Source organism: Perca flavescens, chromosome 17, assembly GCF_004354835.1.
Source record: "Perca flavescens isolate YP-PL-M2 chromosome 17, PFLA_1.0, whole genome shotgun sequence".
Classification (NCBI taxonomy): Eukaryota; Metazoa; Chordata; class Actinopteri; order Perciformes; family Percidae; genus Perca; species Perca flavescens.
Genome location: NC_041347.1, coordinates 22,626,509 through 22,653,838, shown reverse-complemented (window position 1 = coordinate 22,653,838; position 27,330 = coordinate 22,626,509). Strand labels below are relative to the sequence as shown.

Here is a 27,330-nt window from a genome sequence, read left to right as displayed (position 1 = left end):
CAAAGGACATTCTTAGCTCCTACAGGAATCTAAACCAAAGTGCAGCTTCATTTACATATATTGACCATTGAGTCCATTGTCCCACTGGAGTAATAACTAGGCCAGTCATCTGGACAGAGCAGTAGTGGGCCACAGCTCTGTCCCTGAAGAGATTAACAGAGTGCCATTAGAGCAGGCTAATAGAATGAGACAGGGATGAAAGCAACACTGACACAAGGCTAATGTGTATTGAGTGAAACCAATCCTGGGCTGAGTTGCACTGATGCTTACAGAAGCAAATCCAATGAGACAGCATAGAGGGTTTGGTAATGCTATATACCAAATGTGGTAGATTGAATGGCAGAGAGCAACAGAGGAAGCAGTGAGTAGAGAGAGGTGGAGAAAAGGTGTGGCAACCTGCTACATTAAAAACAGTACGTTAACCTTGCATGTGGTAGTATACTGGACCACCATAAGCACACAGACACATACAGACACAACGTCCCATCACATTTTTGGCTCATAATGTACCACAGAAAAGTAGATAAGAAAACATTACCTTAACTCTGAGAATTTATGTTGACTACTCCAATCATTTTCATCACAGAGTCAATCATTGAGATAAGAACTACGCACTGCCAAGTCACTCTGTTTCCTCCATCATCTAAATGGAAAGTAAGGGAGCGCCCAAAAGACAGAAGAGCACAGGAACAGGAAGACCGTGATCTGTCTGCTGGCTGGCTCTCTCCTTGCATGTGTGCCTGTGTGTAATGTGACGTCTGTGGTGTGTGGCGATGGGTATGTGGGTGGGGAGAACAGAGCCTTTATGGGTGTGTTTAATATTTAATAAGGCATCTTTTAGGAGCCCCACCCAGTGTGATGCAAGAGAGGAGTGGTGAAAAGAACTTTTGTTTTGGGGGAAATACAATCAAAGAATAAATGAAAAACATAGCAAGGACTCATTTCCAATACAAAACAAGTTATCAGCAGGAAAGGTAGAGGTGTAGCAGAAAACAATCTGATCAATTATCCACAATATGGTACAAAGCAATATAATCCTTCCGGCTCAAGATATTTTACCAACAAGCTAAAGTAGCAATTTTCAGTGTGCATGCTGCAGCCCTATAATGTCACGATATCACCAGAGAGAAAAATAAAGGGAAAGATCCTGCCTAGCACTCTGCTGTCTTTGAAAAGTCACTCCAGTAAGGAGGAATTTGTTGTGGTTCTCGTAAAGATTCAATGTAAGTTCAATTTCCCCGACTCATTTTATGGTTGACAGCATACTGGTTCCACTCAGTCAACCGTTTTCAGCTAAGTGCCAGCAGTAAAACCATACGAGCATTGCCAGTTCCTCAACATGTCATGTTTATAAGTGTCACATGCACTGATAAATCACAGCATGGAGTCTGATCCAACCCACATCAGCAAAAATAAAATAAAGGCTAAAACACAGGGTTTCAAAGGACTTCTTCAGCTTTAAAATTGCTTCATGTTGTGCTTCTATTAACGAGACTCGATCAATATAAGCTGTTAAACATCTACGTTGTTATATTGGTATTCTTCTAAATATTTGTTATTTTTAGACTGAAAACATTTTCGAAAGGTGGAAAGATTTGTTATATTTTTGGTGCTACATTAATTTAGGATATACTGTATGTACAGAACTAAGATACAGTAGTGACAAAGAAAGCCTGAACCAAAATGAGTCATACTGACTAGTCACGACACAGAAACACCCTCAAAAAGTCCTCATCATCCACCCTGACTCATCAATAAAAATACCTGCTGCGTTCTTTCTGAGGTGTGATGCTGAGCAGTGGAAGTCTCGACAGGACTTGGCACAATCTAATTATCTTCACTGTTAGAGCAGCCCATCTGTCCACAATCCCATCACCATAATCACATTTCTCCTAACACCACTCCTCTCTCTGCTTTATTGTTGATGATTTTAAGTGTATGTGTACGGCAAGAATAGACAGACATGCAAGTATCGGTTCCCTCTCACATCTATGACCTTCACTTGAACCACACCGTGGGAAGACTGCAGTGCATTTGACAGCTTCATTTAATTCTCACCTTCTGATTGGCCACAAGAACTAGTAAGGCTGATAAGTGTCACCAAGCAACAGCAGAGGTGTCAATCACTGTCAGCAAGGTCATTAAAGTAGTTTATGTACAGTATATGAGAGCCGAAGGCAGGGCAGACAGCGGCCCGAGGCTTACTTTTCTTTTTGAAGCATAATTTAACTTCACTGAGACCACAGAAAATCCCATTATTGATTGATCACACAAGGGAGACAGGGTTTCCCCCATTATATTGCAAGCCTGGTTGCCCTCCACCAGGCCTAAGCCACTGGGAATTATTTTGTAATGTATTTTTAAGACGTTTTACAGTTACAGTGGGGCGGCTTGGTTGGAAACAAAGACGTAGTCATATTTTCAAATTAGTTAGCTTTTAGCACTGATTTAATGTAGGGCCCTATGGAATCTTTCTTATAGCTTTTTAAAATTCTCAATTTTGCTATTCCTTCCATGATTCTGTTATCACAGAAAGTATTGGGCTCTACATTAACGCTGCCATCAGTCTGTGACCAGCCCCAGCCGAGCCCTTGTCGAAAAAGACAATTCTGGGGGAAACCCTGTGAGATATTACGATTACAATAGAGCACAAAAACAGAGATGTGATCAGCACAAAAGAAAGACAGGAAGTAGTGAGAGACAAAGCAAAAGCAACAGGAATCTCCATTAGAAATGACAAAGACGAGCATGACCACAGATTTTTTAGGCATGTGATGTTAATATAGATTTGTTGCTTAACTAGCTTAGGCATATAATGATGTAAGTAACCTACACAATCCTGGTCCTCACCTACAAAGCCCTCCACCATCTGGCCCCCTCATACCTCACTGACCTCCTCTCCCCCTACCAACCCTCACAGTCCCCTCAGATCCACCTCAGCAGGTCTCCTCTCCATCCACAAGTCCAACCTCTGCAGGTTTGGGGACAGAGCCTTCTCCAGGGCAGCTCCCAGGCTCTGGAAGTCCCTCTCCCAAGAGATCCGCACCTCTGAGTCCCTCACCATCTTCCAGTCCAGCCTCAAGACCCATCTCTTCACCTCTGCCTATCCGTAGCCCCACGCCCCCCTCCCTTTTCATCTGTGCCTGAATCTTGTTTTGTTTTCTACCTTGCCCTGTGAAGCGACTTTGAGTCCTTGAAAAGCGCTATACAAATTCAATTTATTATTATTATTATTATTATTATTATTATTCAAATTAAGAGGGCCGACATTTTTTTGTAATAAAATTACATTATTTGTGTTTCAATCACTTTGTGTTAGCAAACCGTTTTTAGAGGGCATTATGGACTTCCCATTGATGTCCTTCTGACTACCTGTCAAATCATTAATCATTAATATATTTATTGGTTTTCAGTTTTGCAAATCATATCAAATTGTACAGTGAATGACACAAAAAAAACACAACAAACATTTTTCATCCTGTTCTCCCTTTCATCAACTCAAAAATACTGCTTAATCAGGCCATACTTTACACAGAAACCATTAAAACAATCAAAGGTCATGAAGACTGCTTTATGTCATGTTAAAAGATTTGTAAATGTAATCAATATATAGTAGTTAGAAGCTAGTAATAGTAGCATGTCTTAAGGTGTGTGTTTGTGTGTGTGTGTGTGTGTGTGTGTGTGACAACGAATTTCCCCAAGAGGGATTTATAAAGTATATATTTTTTTTTAAATTAAAGCCATCGCAATTTGCATTCCTAACAATCATCATTACACTAACCTATAAGATCCACCATTACTTGGTAAGCTGCAAATATGTCTTGAAATGTATATCAGCAACACACAGGATGTAAGTCATGCTGTTGTGAAAGCATATTTTATGATGTTATTAAGATAGAAAGTTAATTTCTCTGTATTAAGTCAAACATGAAATTAGTCTGATCGAAGCTTTGATAAAAAAAAAGAAAACTAAATGAAGCACAAAAACATTTAGATGATGCATAATGTCACAAGGCACATGCATAGGATTATGCACCGCTATCACAGCCCCTTAAGTGAAAGATAAATCCTTTAAAATTATGTTTTCTCACATGATTCATGAACAGAACCACAAATACACCAACATGTACACAGCAACTAGGACTCATTGTCGCATGCAGAGTTTATAGCCAGTTCAGCAACCGCCTGCCTTCCCCCAACAATTACATCACCTTCTCTACAGAAAACAGCTTTTCTTTACACTGACATGTCAGTTCATCTGAAACATTTCCAGCTTATCTACCCCCAGTGCTATTCATTGGGCATTTGATGTAACCTATGGTAACTCTGACTCACTCCTTATCGCCACAAGTTACAATGCAAAACACAGGCCTGTCATGAGAGGTGAGAACATTTGACTTTTGAGAGAATGAACTTAATGTTAAGGCCCTGAAAATGAAACATAGTCTAATAAGCTTTTAATATATCATGTTCCTGGTGGATTTTGTCCTGTGAATGGACAATACACTGCTACTTCCTCTGTGCCCAACTTCCCTCTTTTCCTGTGCCTCCCTTCTTTCCATTCACTCAATCAGGCTAATGTCTATTATTTTCCTAGGCAGCAGTTTGTACAGTAAATAGCAAACAGTGTCACATGTGGCCAGTGAGAACAAGGCCTCCACACATCACATAAGGCCACAGTTGGTGGTTAACATCCATGTCAAGCCTTTGTGTCCAATTTTACAGAGTTTAGATTTATTTGGGCAGCTGTTAAAACTAGATGGGAAATCATCCAAAAGAGTGTCTGTCACAAAGAGTAACCTTTCGATTCACCTCAGGAGCCTTCTGGGATAAACTGGCTGAATACTCATTGGTGGTGGTTGTGGCTAGATATACCCCTGCTGGGTAAATTGTTTTGAGCACAGAAAAGGCAACATAACACAATGAAGTCCATTATATGGGGATCTAAGATGCTGCAGTTGAGCCTGCCATGCAAACACAGTATTTGACTATCAACTCCATGGCTGTGCAGGTACCTCGTAGACATTTGGGACAGCATTTTTGCCTTGGAACTACCGGACAAAAGTAATAATGAGTCAAATGTAACTACAGTCTCACAACACCTCAGCCATTAGATCCAGTGCTTAAACTCACAAGAAATGCCATATGTTAACCTGGGTAAAATGGAAGTTTAGAAGTGACAATAATATAGCAGTACTGAGTGACCAAAACAAGGCGATGCAGTGCACTGGAAACAAGCCATCCCGTCTAAGAAAAACAACTTGAACATTTTAAACAGATGCATGCAGATTGCAGCAGGTCCCATACTGTGATTGAGTGACTCAGCAGTGTTTGTGCAGAGATGCTGAAAGCAAACTTTCACCATCAAAACACAGCTCACAATCTCCAGTACATATACCCTTTTTACACCCAAATTAGCACAGGTCTATATGCAGTTTTTTTAAAAACCCACAAAAAAAATAGCCGACAGACTGCTTTCCCATTGCCAGTAGCCGAGAATGCCTGTTATTTTTTTCTGGTGTGTCACGTTTAACGCAATAAGTCGTCTAAACCACGGATCTTCAACAGGTGGTCCGGGGCCCCTAGGGGGTCCTCAGAGTCAATGCAAGGGGGCCTCCAAATTATTGTTCATTTTTAAAAGTAAAAACAAAATGTAAAAGTCTTAACATGAATCCAACAAAATATTATAAAATATAAATCCCCACTGATGATAGGCTTAATGGCATATAGGTAAGGTAGTTACTAAGGCCATCCACAGATCCAGTTCATCCTATGTATGTGTAACATTATAACATGATTTATAAAATCACGGCAACAATTATTAGGCTATTTTAATGGCTTAGTATTCTCTGCAAAAATGGTACGTTTAAAGGCTCTAGGCCACCCTGCACGTTATTGTAGGCCCAGTTTAATATGCAATTTCATTTTATACATTACATGTAGTAGAGGGTCCCTGCTCTGTCTCTCTTTCAGTTAAGGGGTCCTTGGCTTAAAAAACGTTGAAGACCCCTGGTCTAAACCATTTGACAAGGAGCGTTCCATAAATTAGCGTCCCTAGCAGTGGCAAGAAATACAACCCACAGGCGCGCTTTCTGTCTTCATATGCAAACTACAGAACGTAACGGTCGCCGTTTTAAACGCGTTAACATTGCAAACGGTCGGAGTTTGGTTACGTTTACTGACTGAGACACGAGCGATTACCGACTGAGTCAAAGCTTCATGCCGAAAAAAGGGGCAATAATCAGCGTGTCCACCTGGGTGTCATGTTTCTATCATTGCTGTTTGGAGGTGGAGCCGATAAATACCTGGAACTCTTGACCGGCTCATTTGTCCATTGAATAAAAGCGCGTTTTAACCTTTCTAACTGATGACAAAAGCCAGATTTTTGTTAGTTGTTGTTTATTTGCCCAGTGGGAAAGGGGCTTTAGATGTCCAATGCCTGATCCCAAGGACATAAAAACTAATGATATCACATGATTCAAAGCCTTGAAGGATTACCGAATGAGATGTAAAGGTTTTAAAGAAAGTAACCCTCCGACCTGGTGTAGTGCAAGCTCAATGCAGTTAATAGAAACTAATAAGTTGCTCCCTAGATGCTGTATGTGGCTGTCCACTGCTCCTAATACTTAGGATGGGTAAAATGCAGAGATCGAATTTCACTACATTGTACTATACGATTGTATGTGACAAATAATAAAGTTTCTTCTTCTTCTTCACAAAAACTTATGTAGTTCAAACATCATATAAAGTACTGTCAATAAAGAAATAATGCATCAATAATTCGTCAAATTAATGTGACGAAAGTGCTTGTCTTTAATTGCTTAATGTATACAAGATTATCCTTTTCTTTCATTCATTTCTACTTAAAGGCCACTCACTAGGGCTGCACGATATTTTGTTTCATTGTCTATATCGCGATTTGCGCATGCGTGATAGTCACATTGTTGATTCTTTGCTGCTTGATAAAAAAGTAAACTTTCCCCGTTCTCCTTTTACATGATTGTTACCGGCCGACCCTTCTCCTTTAAGACAGGTGGCCATGTGAGCAACGTGTATATGTAACGTAACGTTAGTCCGACGGGGTTTGTTATGGGAAGTGAGGCTCTCCGTGGGGCGATATTTTTTTCCCCACTATGGCCACGCCAAGATCCGCCCTCAATAGCATTCACCCAATATTATTGGCCAGGCGTCCATGCTTACATGTACAGGTCCTATCTGTTAACATGTTATTTCCCCTCTGCACTGTTCACTACGGCAGAAGGTTTTCCCCGGTGTGTGTGCAGGTTAGCGCATGCGTGGCACGGGGGGGGTAGTAGTTGTGTGTGGAAGATGGCGGACATATGTGTCCTAGCTAGCTGTACACTTAATAAAAGTCTGAACTGATTCAACGTCGTGTTTATTAAGAGTAACACTATCCCCTGACCAATCCCCTAACCTTAACCACTCAAGGTGAAATGCCTAACCCCAACCAATCGAGCTGCTTCGTAGAGCGGGTCTTGGTGTTGCCATAGTGGGATTCGTAATTTTGCCTCTGTGTGTAGATAAGTACTGTAAGCGGCAGCTGCCGCTGACACAGTGATGCACATGCCTTTCCATTTGTAGTGAAGCTACAGTAGTTAGTTTTTTTATGTTCACTGCAACGACAAACTAAATCACCTGATTAATGCAACGTAATCACGACATCTCATGGCCATTTTTCACTGCAGAAAGCTGCTACCAGCCAGGCTAAAGCTAATAAAGTTAGCCTAAAGAAACAAAGGCTCTGTCCCAACTAACGTTACGGTTCGGAGCCGCAAGGCTGGAAATGTAACACTAATCTACAACAGCAGTCTGTGTCTGATATAACGTAATGTACACTGATTTAAGTGTTCTTGGATACACAGTTTGTTGCTAGTGCCAACCACCAATCACAATCAAACAAACAACACAGGCCCTGCTAGTCGACTACAACCTGAAATTTAGAGGAAGCAACATGCATGCATTATTTATATCATTCACTATAGTATTATATGAATACAATGGTGTCATGTCAGTCAATCAGTGTATTCAGTGTGTACTACCTAAATTCCCTCTCCAAAATCTCTTCAGAAGAGTAGTCACAGCGCTTACTTGCTTTGGTGTTTGTAAAGCATTAAAGTTCAACAAAGAATGGTTCACAGAAGAAAAGTTCCTTTTTCATTTTTATTTTTTATGTAGATGCACTCCCTTACAAAATCACCCTAGTCAAGAATGATTTATTATTTCCAAATAGAGCTATTGATGTCACCTTCATATCGCAGGAAAAAAAATATCACAATGTCAGTTTTTTCCAATATCACGCTACCACGCACACTCACACAGGTGTTTTCACTCATAGCTAATTAGGCCTCCTCTCAGGTCTATTGTCCAGAGATGGAAGTAGTAGATGGAAGTAGGACAACGTCACCAAGCACAGTCTGTGTACATGCCCACAGAGTCCAGACAAGAGGTCTAATCAGGCAAAGTGAGAACACCTGTGTGGGTGTACCATGGGTATGTAGGGGCTTTACATGCCAACATCAGTTGTACACAACCTAGAATCTGCTTTGATGAAAACAGTTAAAAATTCACTCTTGATAAAAATACTGACTAAAAAGTTGACGTCAATGCACTTAAACGTCACTCTTAATCTTACACAAATCAGGGAGGTGCTTGACGGTGTAAGTAAATTTCTCAACCATGCTATCTTTCACTATCTTTTCCCTATTGACCTATTTATGCTGTAGTTTAGGTCCACATTTTTCATTACTACCTTTAAAATATCTACTACTTCAGGGTACATCAATCGCCTAGTTTCCCACAGACACATGAAAGTCAATTGTGAAGTAAAATCTGAATGAGGCAACATGCAAAGAGTACTCTTATATATTAGAGCATTCATTATTTTTTATTGAAAGGACATTTTCTGATCTTTGAAGTGCCTGTCAATTTCTGACCTGTGTCAGTGCATCTGAGATCCTGTGTCTACACTCTGCTACACTGAGCTATTCCAAGCCCTTAAACATCTGTGGTCTTACCGAGGGAACTGATAAGCATGGCTAAGTATAGCTCTAATGATAGGCCACATACAGAGAGAGTAGAGGGCAAGAAGGATCAGAGAAAGTCAAAGTCAAATCTAGTCACTAGGCTCTGAGCACAACACACACATGAAAACATGCACAAAACTATAAGCAATGCATTATCCTGAATGACCTAATCTCTGGGCATTTTAAGTACTCAGCTATTAGATCCCTCATTGTTTCTGAACTGTAGCCTAATCAGTAGGGTGGAGCGTGTGCAAACAAAAACTCTGTATTGTTCCAATAAAAGATCAGAAATAAACAACAATATACAGTAATTACAACACCTTCAGTGGAAAGGATACAGACAGCTCATGTGTGACGGTTTGATGAGTTGTTTAACACTCCCCTTCATCTAAACGGAATCCCGAAACCTGTGATTTCTGGCCTTGCCATACAAATAACTCAACATTTCTCTGTGCTGTAAGTATTCACTTTTAGCATCATGCAAGCACACTTTCACATCTTATCTGTTGGCCTCAAGGTCGCACTTAAGAGGCATTACAGTGCCTTGGAATGACTACTATGCACAGGGTAAGGTCTATAAAGTGTATCTTCATGCATAGCTAGACGCTGACGGTTAGGACACACATGAAGAGAGGCAGACAACAGAGACAACCCTCACATATTGAACTGCAATTTGGGGGGTCTTTAGCAGGCAGGCACATAGTGGAGTCATTCAGCTGTTGTTGGGGGGAATCAGATTGTAAACACACCCTCAGCCAAGGTGGCGCTCCAGGACCTATGCCAACAGGTGCCTGATGAACACACACATGGATTAGTGTGTGTGTGTGTGTGTGTGTGTGTGTGTGTGTGTGTGTGTGTGTGTGTGTGTGTGTGTGTGTGTAAGTAGCCCCACCCAAACACTGGAACACCAGAGGAGTGTCCATCTCACTTACACTAAGGGCAATCAGTCATGCCTTGCACCGGCACGTTGATGCCATGGCGCTTTGCACTGTCTGGGCTGTAATAGCTCACAGCCTAAAATGGTACACACACACATAGTTATGAGACTTGACTGACAGCAACTTCAGTTGTGGTACAAAAATATGAAATGTGAGACTGCACTGCATGGTATAAAAACCCTGGTTAAATTTGAACTCCTGTCTGAGTGGAGCATGAAGGCTCATGAGTCATCTTATGTTACCCTTTAATCCTGACATGTGCATTTGGAACACACATCTCCATGGTGTATCTGAAACAAGATTGAGTTCCCCTCAAGTATTAACTACTGAGCCATACAGATGGACTGTGTGACATGGTGAGACAATTGTCAAGCAGAAATACAGATTGTTCCAATGTATCTACATTATGAGATTGGTGTGTTTAAAATGTGTTATATAAGTGACTTTGTATGCTTATTACATAAAGGCATGGTCATCCTCATTCATGGTACAGTAACTCTTTCCAGGGCATATTATGACTAGGTGTGGGGGGGATGGCCTTTTCTGCTTCACTGGGCATCACTGAGAAAGACTTCCTCATCAAAGGCTCTAATTAATTAATTTAAAAATGCATAGTACATGTTCTATACCCACACAGAGAAATAAAGACATGTATTACTACATAAAAGTACTCAATATTGCTAACACAATAACTTAATTGTTTAACCATAATTTCACAATCATAACAGGACTTATGTAACCTAATACATGTATGCACTTACCTGAATTATACCGTTAAAAGCATGTTACAGCCTCAATGGGTCAGCGAGCAGTCCACGTTGACGTTGTCTTGTGAATAACATGTTGTAAAAGTTAGTAGAGGTAGCTCATCTCACACTTTCCGCTTAAAACAGTCCTTGGACGTTATGATTTATTGATGAAGTGATAGCTAGCCCGTCGTCAATAGTCATTACACAAGTTCAATACAAAGCTTTACGCTTGACATACATATCCAGTCTGTTCTGTGCTATGTTGAGTCCTGTAACAATTAAGACGAGCTGACTGGAAAATAGACTCAAAATGTTGTGAATTCCTCGCATTTCGATGAAGTACTTCCACTTTAAGGTTATAGCCAGAAGCTACTGTCACTGTCACGATGTCAACGCCGACCAACTGATGATACCGAGCATTGCCGACTGAAAAAAGACGGTCCGTAAAGCGACGGGAAGACGTAAACAAAATGCGGCCGGACATGAAAAGTCTTGAAAATAAACTAACCAGACGACCACACGGTGCAGACTGACTTCCCAAAGCAGTTATCACTCCGAAATCGTCCTCTCGCTTCCAGCTGGGCGGAGCGTTTATGTCTCTAGGTCTCAAAGGGTAACATGGCATGCTAACGTTAATCTCAAAGTGCTGGTTATAATTCTCCTACAGCTCTGTACTATTTTAAAAAATGTTGTCTGCATGGTTAAGTATTAATTTAATTAGTTTTACGGCGTCTATATGTTTTAAATAGCTCAGTTTACCGAAGGCAAATTATCTTTTAAATTACAGCCATTCCCGCGAGCTGTCGATGGGAGCCATAGCCGACTGACCTGAGACGCGTGCACAGCAGTAGTGTGGTACTCCGTGCACGCGAAAGTAATGATCACAAAGCACTAATACGGATATAAAATTACGTAGCTACATCGACATATTCTCAAGCAGCCTACTGTACTTTAGTACGATTTTGAGGTACTTTGTCACTGCTACTTTCTACTTAAGATAAGATAAGATAAAATTAAACTTTATTATCCCCAACACAACGTTGATAATGAAACACAGGAGAATAGTGTTGAGGTTTAAAAAAGTTAAAGCCAGGCTATGTTTGGAAAACAATGTTTAATGGGGCCTGCAGCTAAATTTAATCAAGTAACTACACTAATCAGCATTTGACTGCCTCACCCAAAACCTAGCTTCTAAAGAATTAATCAGGTCATGTCTGACATTTAGCATATGAAGAAGACTCATTGTCCCCACAGGAAAGGTAACTATTGTTTCTGGTTTTGGGGACCCACTCCCTGCAGGGCCAGACGTGATTAGAAAAAAGGAAATGCAAACTCTGTAAACTTGAACAGAATCGGCCCTACCATGTGAAACGACCTTTGTCTGTGACCTGGGGTAAACCTAAAATCAGAGGTGTGTCCTTAATCAGAGACCCACAATTCCACAGGAATATAATTCAGAAACTGAGGTGATTTCGGCACTTCAATCTGTGACCCCGACAGGGGAAGCACGTTGAAGTCCGCTGTTTACAGCGTATTTGTCATGTCACATAACTGTTCTTCTGTAACTCCGCAAGGAGAAGCATGAGATCAGTCCGCTGTCAGCTGAAGTGTTTTATGTTTGATTGTGTTTTGTCTTGTCGTTTTCATGCAGTTTCATTAAACCTTTTGCTTAACTTTCAATTCGACCACAGCCTCTCCTTCCTCCTCCATTAACAATAGCTACATAAAAGTAGGAGTAAAGAACCCACCAAGATAAATAGAAACAAGAACAATAGAGATATAACTAGCGAGCTGCAGGGCCTATGCACTGTATCACTGAAATAAGTGAATAAGTGAACATGGGTCTAGCTATATCAATAAAGCCTATAGACGCATCAGATATAGCAGATGCTTTTTTATGGTGCTAAAGGTCTATTTTTTTATGGCAGGAAAGCATGGCTACTTTAGTTAGGTTAATTTATGCTTGTTTATAGTATGATCTGCTTCAATGATGCTTACATTCTGGGATGGATCATCCCATGGGGCCTGTGTTGACCCCTGTTTTTGTGGTGATTTCTGTCATGTAAATTTTACAAGATGGTCAAGCCAAGTAAACAAGACCTGCTATCATTTTGTGTTGATATTTTGATTTGGTGGTCTATATTCCCAAATTTGCAAATACTCAAGCATAAACCATTTGATAAAAAATATTATTTAAGGCCTACTATTAAGGCCTTTAAGGCCCTGAGGGTCTAGGCCCCGGTACAGTTGCGTGCATTGCGCAGTCGGCAATCCTGTCTTGCCTACATTACCCTAAATCACAACTAATGGAACACTAACAGATATGTTGCTGCTTTACCAACGTGATACACAAACTTATTTTTAAAGGATATATTTATTTTATTATTTTGTATGTTTTACTAATTAATGCTTTTTGTTTCATGTTTTCTCCTCAATTTAATATTTAATGCTTCTTCCGTACTATGAGAGAAGAGAAGCTTACTCAGGGAAAATATTTAAATGGTTTCAATAAATATTTTAAGAGGAAACTGAGTCAAAAAAACAACTTTAAAACCAAAAGTGTAGAAATTATGTATTTCTTCAAGGAGAAAAAACAGCAACAACAGACTTACAGATAACTTGTAAGATTTAAAATGCATGACGTTATTTTACCTGTAGGCCCACAGGATTTTTGCCAGTCATACAGTGAAACTGTTATTGATCAACTTAACCACTAGAGAGCAGCCTTTTCCATATTATTGAAAGTTCATATTTTCAGAGGTATCCTTCCTCTGCACATTAATTCTCTTTTACCGTTGGTTGTGTGTTTGCATGTGTCTGTAATATTAAGGGAGTTTGAATATGATAAAAAGACAAAGAGAGAAGAAGTTTGAGCATATGTTGTAAATTTTGCTGTGGACCAGTGCCAACTTCAATGAAAACCCCACTTCCCCAAAAAACTCTTCCACTCTCTCAGTAAGTACTGTACAGCTCGCCTGTACTTTTTCACCATATCTCAGCATCATTCAACTGCACAATGTCTTCAAGTATCACTGAGTTCAGATCCCTGTACAGTCCCTCAGCTGCAATCAACATGGAGCTAATGTGAAGGGAAGAAAGTCAGACAGACAGGGAAAAGCAGAGAGGAGGGTTTAGATAAGGCACGAATGTAAAAATAGATGAATCAAATGAAAAGAAAAAAGTAAAGACTGCTGAAGAAGGCTGTAAAAAAAAGAAAAAAAGAATACACCCTCACATGAGCCGGTGAGACGGAGAGACAAAAGGTAGCTGGAAACAAGGAAAAGAAGGAGAACACTGACAAGGGAATAACAACAGAAAAAAGAAGTGACAGAGGCCCAGGTAAGATATTTTTTCAAGCAGCAGGGGTATAGAGAATGACTTGTTAGACTGTAATAACTTCCTCAACTGAAATCCTGAACATCCTCTCAGTGTAATTCAACTCTCAATTTCCTCTGTGATGGAAAATTATTGTTTTCTTGAGACTCAATGAGCTGCATTGTTTCCCCTCTACATTATCAGAAATAGAGTAATAGTTGTGTAAATGACACAGAAGAGACACAGAAGAAAGAAGAAAAAATGCATCTACTAACTGAGCATTTTCTGGGTAAATTGATAGTCCAGCGCTATTTATTTCTTAGATTTTTACTCAAATGTAATTGATATCAAGAAATGTAAAGGTAGAGGGCGATGCTGCTGGAAATAGATAACATATATTTTTTTCTTTCTCAGTCCTGTATATGTTCTACAGAGATAGCAACCACAGCTATGATTGCAAGATTAAAGTGAATTTTCCTGCAGGAAAATTTGTGAAAACTTCCTCTCATAGCCCACTGGATGAGCCAGTCATGAAACTCAGCTTCACCGCTCACGCCCTGTTTCTTCTCCTGATTCTTCACACTTGTACAATCATGGTGAGTGTAAGTTTGGCTGTGGCTTTTGTTGAAATGTGCTGAATATGCATCGAAAACTACAAACTAGTTGAGCACAAAGCTTAATAAAAATGATGACCTGGGTTTGTGTCACGAGTAAGGTTGCAGCTGCAAACAAATGGTAAAAGATCACATGGATATATTCATCTGGAATGTTTTGTGATAGGTGTTTTAATGGCACATCATGAGCTATGGAAGCGTAGCTCCAGTGTTTTGGGTCAGCGTTGCACCTGTTTCCCATCTCATCTGGGAGGACTTTTGGGGCAGATGTGGACCTGGCACCGACTACAAAGTTCTACAAAATATAAGTATTTGGGGTATATGAAGGGAGATGGATGTGATATAAAACGCATACCATTTTCATTGTGGTTTCAATTGATGTTTTTTTTTTTTTTTATCATTTACAGTACACTGACTTCAAGAAGTTGTTTTTTTTACATTATTTAGATTAGATAATAAGCCTCATCATCACACCTACTGCATCACACTGATAAAAACAGAAATTATTGTCATGTCGGGACACATCATCAAAGTTTATACCTGAGGTTAGTGCATGATTTGTGTGTCTGTGTGTGTGTGTCTGTGTGTGTGTGTCTGTGTCAGGGAGGCAGAGCCCAGCGCAGACAGAGACAAGCTGAGGAGAGCCTGAGACCGTATATTGGCAGAGTAGAGCCAGGTAAGTACAGTACAGTAGAGGAATGCCATTTTCTGGCTGTATGTCAGTTATATATCTCTTATAGACAAAGTAAGTTCTATTTGAGGTTATTAATATAGTCTGAGGTACAAAAGTATCATGGGCTGCAGAAAATATATTTTTTTCCACATCAAGGAATGAATTATGTGTTTTAAATTCACCATCTAAAAACTGGCAAGGATAGTCCAGAGTCCAAAAAGTACAAGACAAGTATTTAGCATGTAAATGAAAAGAATGAGCAGACAAGGTTCTATACAGTTATTATACCTACATGAATATACATTATAAGACATTTTGACTGTAAATTTTGGACCAAGAATTGAATGTATAGCAATGATTAAAATCAGGTACGTTTTCAATCATTAATTTGCTTTTCTTTTTCTTCTAACTTGATTTGTTTTTTCCTCCACCACTCTATGGCATTTTATTATCTTAAATAGACCCTCATGAGACATTTTATATGATGCTCTCATCCAAAACACCTTTTTTTCCAGCACTGAAAGCTGAATTAGTGGCACAGTTAAATTAGGAAACACAAGAGTACACATAGTAACAAGAATGTTTCTTTGTGTTTCAGAAAAGCTTTGTGAGCTGCTGAAATGCCGCAGTCCAGTGGGATCTTGGTGCCAGGTAGTTCAGGAAAATGGAGTTCTCGTCCCCAAGTGTGTTTGTCCTCAGTCCTGTCCACGGTAAACGCCTCATGACATTTAAAACAAGTCAGACAGTCTATTTTAATTGTTTGTATACATTTTGAGAATTTTCTGTATTTGACCAGGAAATGTACAGAAATGTATTCTTTATCTCTATGTAAAGTTGCATACTCACTGTGTTTGGTTTGGTTAATCATGCTCATATTAAACAAAAACGTATAAAAATGTAGATTTGGGGATGAAATCATAGCAGTTTATATAATCCAGCTGTGCACCTCACATAAAGTTTTGCATCTGGGCACTGGCTCATGCAATCAGGCAGAGGGCACCAGTGTGCAGTGTTCTGGGAAAGACCTATGGGAATGAGTGTTTGCTGCATAAGGAAGCCTGCAGAAAGAGACGCCGCACCGGACTAGCTCACACAGGACCCTGTCTGGGTAAACACACACAGCATTAGATATTACACATAATTTCCACTGTGTACTGCAGCCTGCCAAAGTAGCTCTGCTCTCCTTCTTGAACAGTCCCCAAGGCTAAATGCACTGAGGAGGAGTTAAGCCAGTTTCCATATCGTCTCCTGGACTGGTTCCTGCTCCTGAGTCGTATGGGGGAGTCCTATGTACCTGCTGCCCTGCCCCAGAGCTGCCTCAGCCATGCCCAGAGGACGCAACTAGCACAGGTAGCTGAAACCTAATGCTTTAAAGTGAGCCAAAGCAGCACACTGACAGACACACAAGGTCTGCACCCAAAAGATGATTGTTGAGTACTAAACATGATCTATGATGATGCAAATTAAATCAATATCCACAACAAAATGTAATGCTAAAGGAACTATAGCCGGAAGAACAATATACCAAGGGATCACTTCCACTCCCAGTGTAACCTAACCCTGAACATAAAGTTGTTTTTGACACCAGACACCGTCATCGTGCTAATATACAAACTACGCTTCATGCATTGTCCAGTGAGAAATCAATGCTAACAACCTACTGTAAGTGATTGTGTTGCTTGTGGTGTGGTCGTCCACAGAATGAGACAGGTGCTCTCAAGAACACTATGTACGTATAAATAGGATTTGGTCAATAATCATTAATTATTCAATAAGATGGTGGATGGATGAATAACTTAATATCCTCCCGCCAGCCACCTTCACTTCCTGGCCTCAAATGAATAAAAAGAAAACGTCTGCATTATTTTTGATGGTCTGAAAAATTATATAGTTTAGTTGTTTTTGGAACAAAAATATACATCTCCAACACTATGTGCATTCTGCCTAGAATTTCTTCTTTCAAAAATGTTAACCCTTGAAATATTTTGAAAAACAGCCATGCTAGCAGCTGTCGGCTGTACTCAGGCACAGCAATGCTTTGAGCTGAATGCTAACATCAACATCCTAACATGCTCACAATGACAATGCTAACATGTGGATGTTTAGCAGGTATTTTTTACCATGCTAACCATTTTAGTTTAGTGTGTTAGCATGCTAACATTTGCTAATTAGCAGTAAACACAAAGTACAGCTTAATACTGATGGTAATGTCATGAGTTTTGCAGGTATTTGGTCATACAATTTTGACTTGATGGTGACATTACATGAAAAGTCAGGGGATAACCAAATTCATTAGGATTTATAATCTGAAGTCCTTGAATGTCAAATTTAATTACAATCAATCCACTAGAGCTAAACATTGCCATCCCTAGACCTAATATTGCAAGCATGGCTACCAATGCATGTTTATTTCATTTATTGCCATATCAATTAAAAAAGCTGCGCAAACAATGAATTCTACATGCTTTTTTTTCCACCATTACTTTTATCTCTCTTCTTCTCTCTTTTTAGCAAAGATTTACGGTACTGGACAAGAACAACGATGGCAAGTTGAGCCGCCGGGACCTGAAGAAGCTGCGTTACAAGAGGATGCCACTGGAGCACTGTGCTACACCATTCTTTCAGTCAGTCCCACCTCCAGCAGCTATCACCACAGGGCTGCAAAGAAAGGCCTCCAAGATTTTAGCTATTAGATAACAGGAGAATCTTATGATGATTAACTTAGATGACTTAAATTTGAATGAACTAATATTTGCATGATTTCTTTCTGAAAAGTCAGAAACACATACCATCATAACATTCACATATATTAACTAATGATTCAGTTTTAGTGTTGCGTGTACTTTCAGGAAACCAGTAGCATGGGAGGAAAAAATCTATGATTTCATGGCCTATTTGGTAAAATCTTACTTACCATTTGGGTGACTGAGTAGTTAATAACGTAAGGGGGGGTGTTGCTCATCATGTTCATATCACCATATGTTACGCAAAGGTTCATAATGTGAACCTTCTGTCTCTTTCCAGCTAATTACTGAAAGACCAAGGGTTAAAAATGTCACACGGGCACATTTCGACCCCGCTCTGTGACCAAGTTGCACCTCCCACCATGCTGTTCTCTCTATCCATTCATTCTCTATGCCAACACCCGCTTCCTGTGTCCTCCTCCCCTCCGATCTCATGACCACACCATCTCTCCATCATCTTACTCCACCTCCCCTTCAATACTCCTTCTTTTCCCCTTCTGTGCTTCCTACTTCATCTTCAAATTGATATCCTCTCCCTTCTTCTTTGTCAATCCTTCTTTCATTTTCACTCACTCTTTCATCCTTCCATCTCTCCCCTTTCTCTATCATCCATACTTCCACCCAACCCCCATTTCTCTGCCAGTCTGCAGTGACAGGTTTTGTGTGAGTAAGGCTGGCTGTGTCAATGTCAAGCCATTCCCAGCAATGATAATGTTTATTACCCACTGTGTCTCCCGCTGCCCATGGATTAACACAAATTGAAGGAGTACCCTTCAGAGATAACGCTGCAGGGTGAACTGAAAGACAAGGGCTGTTAAAGAGCCCCAATGCAGTTTCCGTACCTATGTCTTTATACCATCTCTGTGTATATCTGGCATGTTGTGTGTGCATGTAACAAGTGCATGGATCCATAAGAGTATGAGTGAATGGTAATGTCATGCTGTGCTGTGTTGCAGGTCATGTGATCAGAACAGGAACAGGAAGGTGACCCTGCAAGAGTGGACGACCTGTCTGGTGGATCGCCCCGAGGACTGGTTCTACCATTTCATGTGTTAGTCACAACTTTTGCCCAATTTTCCTGTAATTCCTAATGGTGACAGATAGATGTTGATGAAGGTCATAGCCTACTGTAATGGATTAAAAGTAATCTATTGTATGTCATGCAGTTGAAGAAGAGAAACAATTCTCAACCAGGTTAACAGGATACTTTATGTTACATGTTCTTCTATGTTACAAGTTTTACCTCAAAATTAGGTCTAAATCATGAACCTTCTTCTTAGGAAAAAATTTTCCTGGATGATGATTACACTTATTCATTAAAGCGACAATTTGGTATTGCATGTCTATAAAATTGATGGATTTACGAGAAGCAGATTAAAAAAGGAATGGTCAAAATAGTTGCGGTGCAGGCCAAGACATCCAGACTTTTATTGACTTCAGGAAAAATATTGTTTCATTACTGTATTAGAGTCAAGTAGTAGTAGTAGTAGTACTCCTCGTGATAAGTATAATGGTTCAGGCTTGATTGCTCATTCTTGGTATCTTAGATGTTAAAGGAACACGCCGACTTATTGGGAATATAGCTTATTCACCGTAACCCCCAGAGTTAGACAAGTCGATACATACCCTTCTCATCTCTGTGCGTGCTGTAATGCTGTCTGACGGCTATAGCGGCATCAGCCCAGCACAGAACATGCAGGTGAATGGTTCCAGTAATCCTACTGCTCCGAATAAGTGACAAAATAACGCCAACATGTTCCTATTTACATGTTGTGATTTATAGAGTCACAGCGTGTACAAAAAACAACGTAACATGAGACACAGCCGTCTTCTGACTGTAAACAAACCGGGAACTATATTCTCAGGCAGAAGAATATAGTACTTGGGCGGAGTGATATGCTCGCAGCAAGCCTGTTTGAGAATATAGTTCCCGGTTTGTTTACTGTTAGAAGATGGCTGTGTCTCATGTTACGTTGTTTTTTGTACATGCTGTGACTATACAAATCACCACATGTAAATAGGAACATGTTGGCGTTATTTTGTCACTTTTGTCACAATTGGGAGCAGTAGGCTAGTTGGAACCAGTTACCTGCAGGATCTGTGCTGGGCTAAGCTAATGCTGGAGCTGTCAGGCAGCGTTACAGCACGCACGGAGATGAGAAGGGTATGTATCGACTTGTCTTACTCTGGGGGTTACAGTGAATAAGCTAAATTCCCAATAAGTCGGCGTGTTCCTTTAAGATCTACATTTCTTATCTTTAATTTTAGTATCTGACTTTGATTAGACACTCAAATTCAAGATGAGGCATTGAGAATTTTTGGATCCAAATTGTTTTTTGAAAAATATAATATAACCTTTAAATATTGAGCACTTGAATTTTAATTTGTGAACCCTACAACCCAAATGGGTTTGTATCTATACACATAAAATTAGGTTTTTCCGCGAATTGACGGTTTTCAACTAACATATTTCAGTGCTAAATTCTATTGCATTTATATTTCAAGTATTCAATAGTAGTTAAACAACTAAAGGCCATTACCTACAAGACATAGTTTTAGAATTATTATTTATATATACAGTATATATTGGTAAAAATATGCTTTTTCCAAGTCAATTAAATCAATTGTCTACAGCACTTTTAATTTGTCTCACTTATATCACAGGCTATTCCAAACCAAAATGATTAGTTTTTTTCTTTTATCTACAGCAATGAGAATGGGGTCCCGCAAGTTGTGTCCTACAATCAAAGAGAACCACCTTTGAAATGAAAAACAGCCATGAACTCCTTCCTGCATGTCCTTTTTACATTACTGTAAAGAACTCACTGGAGACAACAGCACCACAGTTACCTAATATAAAAGCTACACAGTTGGAATCTCTACACACTGTTTACGCATCTGTTTCACGCCAATATTCATGCTCGTAACATAGGGATTTATAACCTCATCAAATCTGAAAGTCTGCTGGTTGTCTGTGCATTCATGTGTGTAAATACATGTCTGGACAGACTGACTGCCAGCCTTGTTCATTACATTAGCTGACATTTGAACATTTGTGTTGTAAAAGAGCAGAGACAATAGCCAATATTACCTAAGTCCCAAATTACATGGCATGCTTTGAATAACCAATTAAAAGGGAGGATGACAGCAGTGCAGACAGACAGTGTGATGTACACTGAATGACAAATTAGATGGGAAATAAAGAGAAAGGGGGAAAGAAACGCTTAGTATGGGATGACGTGACAGGAGAAGAGACAGAGAGATAATAAAGAGGGTGAAGGGGAGAAGTAGAGGAAAGTGTCATAATTCACTGGAGGAGAGTGAGGGAGGGAAGGAGTGAAGCAAAGTGACTGAAGGAAGGAGAGAGAAGTACAAAGTGTGTTTGTGAAAGATGGGAGGAGGTAATGCACTGTAAATGGGAGTTGAGAGAAATGGAGTAATGCATAAAAAATGGATCAGAAATGAGGGAAAGACTGAGAACGGAGAGTGAGAGGGGGAAGGGATGGCTGAGAAAGCGGGAGGAACTGAGGAGAAGAGGAAATGCAAGAAAAAAAGGTTTTGATGCTGCAAAACATTTCCTCTACAGCCGACTCTGTAAATAGCATCTCCCCGCATGATGCAAAATATTCGAAACACTTGACCTCTGTCAAGGTCAGAAAACTTGCACAATACCAGCTTTTGTACGTATTTACCATCTATAATACATGCTGCTCTAAAAACTCTTGTTGCATCTTGTTTGTTTGCGTCAGTTTTGTGTGTGAATGTGTGTGTGTGGTTTTGCTGGTATTGGTGCTACAAGATCAATAGGAGGATGTGTGCGTGGCCTGGGGTGGGTTCTTTGGTATGACTGGTTTCTATGGACTAATTAGCCTTCACATTTACTATGCCTGAAGGATGAGGGGGGGTGGTGCGAGAAAGAAAGACATTGGAAAGAAGATGAAGAAAGGGGGAGAGATTTCAGTACTCGATGTAATATGCAGATTCAGTGCAGACAGACACGAGGCAAGCAAGTACCGAGGACTGCTCGCTCTACATGTCGTGCAGAAAGAAAGTGCATAACCATAAATATCAAAACAAGATGTTTTCATTCCATCAGATTTTCACTTTAAAACTTTTGATAAAGTGGAGTGGACCACTGGAGGGCTGCAGTTCGTTATGGTGCACGGAGTGAAAAACAAGTCTAAACTGGGAGAAAAACAAGGACAACAGGCATGAAGACAGAACAAAAGCAAAAGAGATTAACTGTACTGAACTGAGATGGAACTGTATTTGCTAATGATGAGTGACCTGCGGAACGGAAAGCTGTTGGTCCTGTCATTCCGCTATGTAAAAAAAACGCTCTGAATACTAATGCCCCCACTACCTCCTCCGACGAACAACTCTCCTCAATTGCACCTTTCTTCTCTTGGGACTACTTCCTTTATCCGAAAAAAAATAAATAACAAAACTGTTGGGGGCCACCCCTGGAGGTCGAGCATAGCCTACACCTCCTCTCCCTCACCGCTGCTCTTTCTTTGTGTGTCTTCATACCCCCCGCCCCCCCTCCTCCCACTGGACCACCATCTCCACCTCCTTCCATCCCCCCATCCAAACACGAGAGGGCAGTTGTAGATTGATCCACCTAATCCTACTTTACCTTCCTGTCACATACACACGCACATGCACACACACACACACACACACACACACACACACACACACCGTTCACATACTGTCCTCCCCTGTCACACCCCATTTGGATATAAGAGGAGGGGGATATCTGTGCCACCCACCTCTCTAACCTTGTTCGCTCTCCTCCTTTTGGTGCTGATCAGAGATCTGATCTGTGATGGCTGGCTTGCATTACTCGCTCTCTCTCTCTCCCAAGGGACTCTGACAACACAGGAGCAGATGGGTGGCTGGTGATGACATGTTGTTAAAAATAAGGATTCCTGTTAACCCGTTTTCAGCTAGCACACCCTCCCTCATGTCCCCCGATTTCATCTCATCTCTCTCTGTCAATTTCTCTTTATCACTTTCTCTCTCTGTCAATCCCTCTGTCTCTTTTTGCTTTTACAACACTGTCCATTTTACTCAGTACCAAAGCCAACTAACTGTGGCAGTGAAAGCATGCAACCAGAGACCCCCCCCGACCCCCAGAAAATGATATTTAATACATGGTTGTCATAAAGACGGCCCCTTGCATTATGCATGGCTTGTAAGCAGACATTCATAATAGATGAAAAGGCCCGTTTTGCAGTTTCTTTTCATGCAATTATGCCAAATGAAATTTTTACTCTCACTTTCTGTCGCTCTCTGTGCGGATGGAGTTTGTCCGGTGACTGTGTGTCGATAAATTATTAAACGGCAACACATGAGGAGAGGAACTGTGTGGATCAAAAGAAATATTCAGGCCAGTTGCGATGGCAGTGAAACTGAGAGAGGATGTGTGTGAGAGCTTGTGGGTGGGTGTCACCCAAGCTTGTGCATCAATTCCAGGTCTGACAGATATCCGACAGATGTCCAAAGTCTTAGGAAAACAGACTACATTGTGTTTCTCAAATCAAATCTCCCCCCTCCCCAAGAAAAACAGCATAAAGGTAGTTAGAACACAGCTCATATACAAAGTTGTATGTGTGCAGTAATCTCTCCAAGGTTAATCACCATCCAATCTTCAAAAGCAGCCGCTCGTATCGTGCTCTGCCAGATTGCCGACTTTCAGAACTTCTTAGGGACTGTAAAGTGGGCCAGCGAATGGAGCGGGATACAGAGAGGAAGACTGGCTTTGAAAGAGAGTCCAGCCGCAGCAAAGGGTCCTCACTCAAAAAAAAAAAAAAACCAGTTGTGATACATTTATTAATAGCGCTCATGTGCCACATTTTTTATTCTTCTTTGAAGTGATGTTGCAGACAGAGACAGAGAGGAAGGGAGAGAGAGGGTGTCTCTCAGATTTTAGCCTCCGGTCAGACAATATTCCCTCTGGGTGGAGTGGGTCCCATTCAGAGCGACCTCAATAGCCCTACGCTGAAGTACCTGGGGAATGAGTGAGAAAAGGCCCCATCACAGAATGGGAGAGAGGGAGTTAGCACACAATGTGGCGAGCCTCTTTCTATTTTCCTAATGATATTGATTAAAGAGCTCAGGAAAGAGAGCATGTATACATGAGGCCCACCATTGTGTGCAGATGAGAGGGTTGGGTGGGGTTGGAGAGCCACTGATATGAATGCCCACAATCCTCTGAGAGCTACACTTGACCTATAGGTGGAGGACATAAAGCCTTCAATATGGCTGTCCTGTAGACAGACTTTATAGTCTCTGTCCGGTAGGTTTCCAGTTCATTTCATTGTGCCCTCATTATCACATGCAGGGGCACAGGTTTTTAATTTCAACTCCACAGATGGGGGGGATTCACTCTGAAACCAAGACCCAGGCAGCAAACATAAGTCACTAGCCTAAGTGCAACAATTTTCTTTAACTTTGTAAGACTACTTTAGGCAAGAATGAAATCAAGAAAAAAAAGGCTTAGATGAGAATAATATGCAGAGAGAGAAAGAAAGTAAGGAGATTTATTGTAGAAACTGATATGATATATAAAGAAAATCATCAAATCATTAGTCAGAAAACTAATACACTTTTCTCATTCTATTTATTTAATGGGAAAATATAAAGGTTCAAAATTAACATATGTTGCTGCACAAACAAATGGTTTCCTCAGCATTGTCAAAAGTCCAGTTACTTTTTTTGTTTAACATTGTACAGTTTTTAATTTGTTTTAAAGCCAGCATGCACACTAAATATTTGCATAAATCCATTAAGCATCTGATAGGCCGTCCTTCCATTTAAACATGTTCATTTAGAGGCAGTCTAAGCAAAATACTGCCACTTCCTGACCCTGGTCTGGGAGCACTAAACAGGAAAGATGTAACATATAAGCCTACCTAACTGATGATGAGACTGACTGACAAACAAGCGATAAGGGCACAAAGACAGTGTAACCTCTAACATGCTGCCAGAAGCCCTCTCCTAATACAGATGTTATTAGACTAGTTATAACGGTTAATGTAGGGCAGGCTATTTAACTTTTTACATTACCTCCCCTTTCCCTAATGCTGCTCTTGACAACACAAACAATCTCTCTCTCTCTCTCTCTCTCCTCATCACCACCCCCATTTAGCGACCTCACCGCCAGCCCCCTCACACTCACCCACTCGCTCCCTCACTATCAGATTGCACATTCAGATACACAACCACACACAATCACACATGAGCCCATTTGAATTGCAAGTGAGCTCTGTTCACTACCAGAGGAGGTAAACAGAGGGAACAAGTGAAAAGAACAGAAGGGGAAAAAAAGAGTGACAGAGGGAAAACAAGAAGAGAAGAGAAGAGAAAAGAGAAGAGAAGAGAAGAGAAGAGAAGAGAAGAGAAGAGAAGAGAAGAGAAGAGAAGAGGGGGACTCAGGCTTCACTGACCGGATGACATTCACAGTTTTTAGCAGGACAAGCCTCCACGTGTGAAGGACTAAGAGACAGAGAGTGAGGAGAGTGCCTGGGGAGCTTTGCATCACACCAGGGCACATAGGAGCTGGGACAGCCCTGAAGAGACACCTCCTGAAGTAGGGATTGAGCAGCACCCCATGGGAGACGGAGTCAGAGGAACACCCGATAGCAACCTGCTGTCGCTCCTCCTCTCCTCGCGACCGGCTCTCATCCCCTTCTCCTCCTCCTCCTCCTCCTCCTCCTCCTCCATCCTCGCTCCCTCACTCATTTGATCCCATCCCTCACTTCCTGCGCAGGAGAGGGAGAGCGTGCACTGAGAGAAGGTAAGGGGGATGCATGAATGTATGTTGTTGTCCGAGCATGTATGTGTGTGTGTGTGTGTGTGTGTGTGTGTGTGTGTGTGTGTGTGTGTGCGCGCGTTAGCGTCTCTTATTGCAACTGGATGTGTAAGTCAGCAACTTGTTTCTTTGGAACAGTTCTTTGTGTGTGTGTGTGTGTGTGTGTGTGTGTGTGTGTGTGTGTGTGTGTGTGGTCTCTGGAGGGTTTTTTAAAAAGCTGACACAGATGCAGGGCATTTTTCATTTGTTGCTGGATCGTTTTCATCTTGACAGCATGTTTAAAGACTGTGCTCTTCAGTTATCTGTGTATTTTTATTATTCACTGTTTGTCATTTGAAAAGAAAAGTATGACTGTGGAGTGGGACAGCAATCATAGAGAAAGAGCAGACATAAAGTATGCATCAAGAAAGGGCATGATCCTGCACAAAGGTGTAAGAGATGCAGGCACAAAGGGACAATGAAAGTAAGGAAGACAGAAAAAAGATTAATATATTCAAATGTATATGCAGCGAGGTAAAAAAAAATCAGCCGTAAAATCTTATTAAGTTCCAGGCTGATAGCATTTTTCTTTTTCCGCCATCATCTCGTCAACCCCCACAATGAACCACGGGCCAGTTCTTTGCCCATAGTAGTTGGGGGGACAACGGATCCTGCAGGGACCACCCCATGCCATTTAATCTGTCCCTGCCCACAGATAACAGAAGGCAGATGGTCCTGCCAGAGCACAGGGAGATAGAAGATATAAAATACAGTGTGCAGACAGGTAGCACACATAATTCAACCTTTCCCTCTGAAATTGAGCCTACATTAACTTCTAAACGAGGGGGGGCAATGAAGTGAAAAGCAGGCAGAAAAGAAGAGCAGAGAGAGAGAAGGAAAAAGACAAACAGAGTTTGGGTTGAAATATCTTTAATTAATAAAACCCAAACAGTATCCAGACTTAATGCAGTCGGTTGACAGTCAGGGATAAACATAATGGAAAGAGGAAACTAAGCTAAAAGAGAGAAAAAAAAGAGCGGAGAGCGAGCGGGACCATCAAAGTCATGAGCTCCTGTGTTTAAAGGGGAGTGTGTATTTATTTATAGAGGGTGGTGGTTAAGTTCACTAAGCTCCCTCTCTCTGTAAGACCCAGCCTTTTTGCCTTATGAAAATTCAATTGGCCATAATTTGCTGAGGAGCCGTATGCATATTTTATAAGTGGGTGCGTTTTGAAAAAACAAGCCCACCAAGCTTTTTATGTGTCTTCATTTTTATCAAGACTAAATGAGGGGGAGTGTGAGGTTGTGCAGCCGTCTGGTAAAATGTGACACATTAGAACCCTTTCGACATGGGGGCTGAAGTAAACACCAATCAGCTTCATGTGTCTGGCTAAAACACCAAAATAAATTCATTGCAACCTTGTTGCATGGCAATAATGGTATTTTTTCCCCCTCTGAT

At 40.8% G+C, this 27,330-nt stretch overlaps 2 protein-coding genes across 5 annotated transcripts in view; one reads left to right on the top strand and one right to left on the bottom strand.

The window, feature by feature from the left end:
- Nucleotides 1-11,582, bottom strand: part of ccser2a (coiled-coil serine-rich protein 2a) — a 61,165-nt gene extending 49,583 nt beyond the window's left edge. For all 4 annotated transcript variants that reach the window (XM_028602732.1, XM_028602734.1, XM_028602735.1 and 1 more), the window contains exon 1: nt 10,744-11,582. The gene's annotated coding sequence lies outside the window, so the exon portion shown is untranslated. The remainder of the gene's footprint in view (nt 1-10,743) is intronic.
- Nucleotides 11,583-13,966: 2,384 nt separating this feature from the next.
- On the top strand, nt 13,967-21,650 carry sparcl2 (SPARC-like 2). Its single transcript, XM_028602957.1, has 8 exons — nt 13,967-13,974; nt 15,161-15,336; nt 15,932-16,043; nt 16,323-16,441; nt 16,529-16,683; nt 17,845-17,957; nt 19,034-19,128; nt 20,786-21,650. The coding sequence occupies exons 1-8, from the start codon at nt 13,967-13,969 to the stop codon at nt 20,839-20,841; spliced, it is 834 nt and encodes a 277-aa protein (XP_028458758.1). The 3' UTR covers nt 20,842-21,650.
- The last annotated feature ends 5,680 nt before the right edge of the window (nt 21,651-27,330 follow it).

Excerpts from the sequence above, each read along its gene's own strand:
- sparcl2 (XM_028602957.1), top strand. Across the intron at positions 15,337-15,931 it reads TATTGGCAGAGTAGAGCCAG|AAAAGCTTTGTGAGCTGCTG; the intron begins GTAAGTACAGTA and ends TTTGTGTTTCAG. Across the intron at positions 16,684-17,844 it reads AGAGGACGCAACTAGCACAG|CAAAGATTTACGGTACTGGA; the intron begins GTAGCTGAAACC and ends CTCTCTTTTTAG.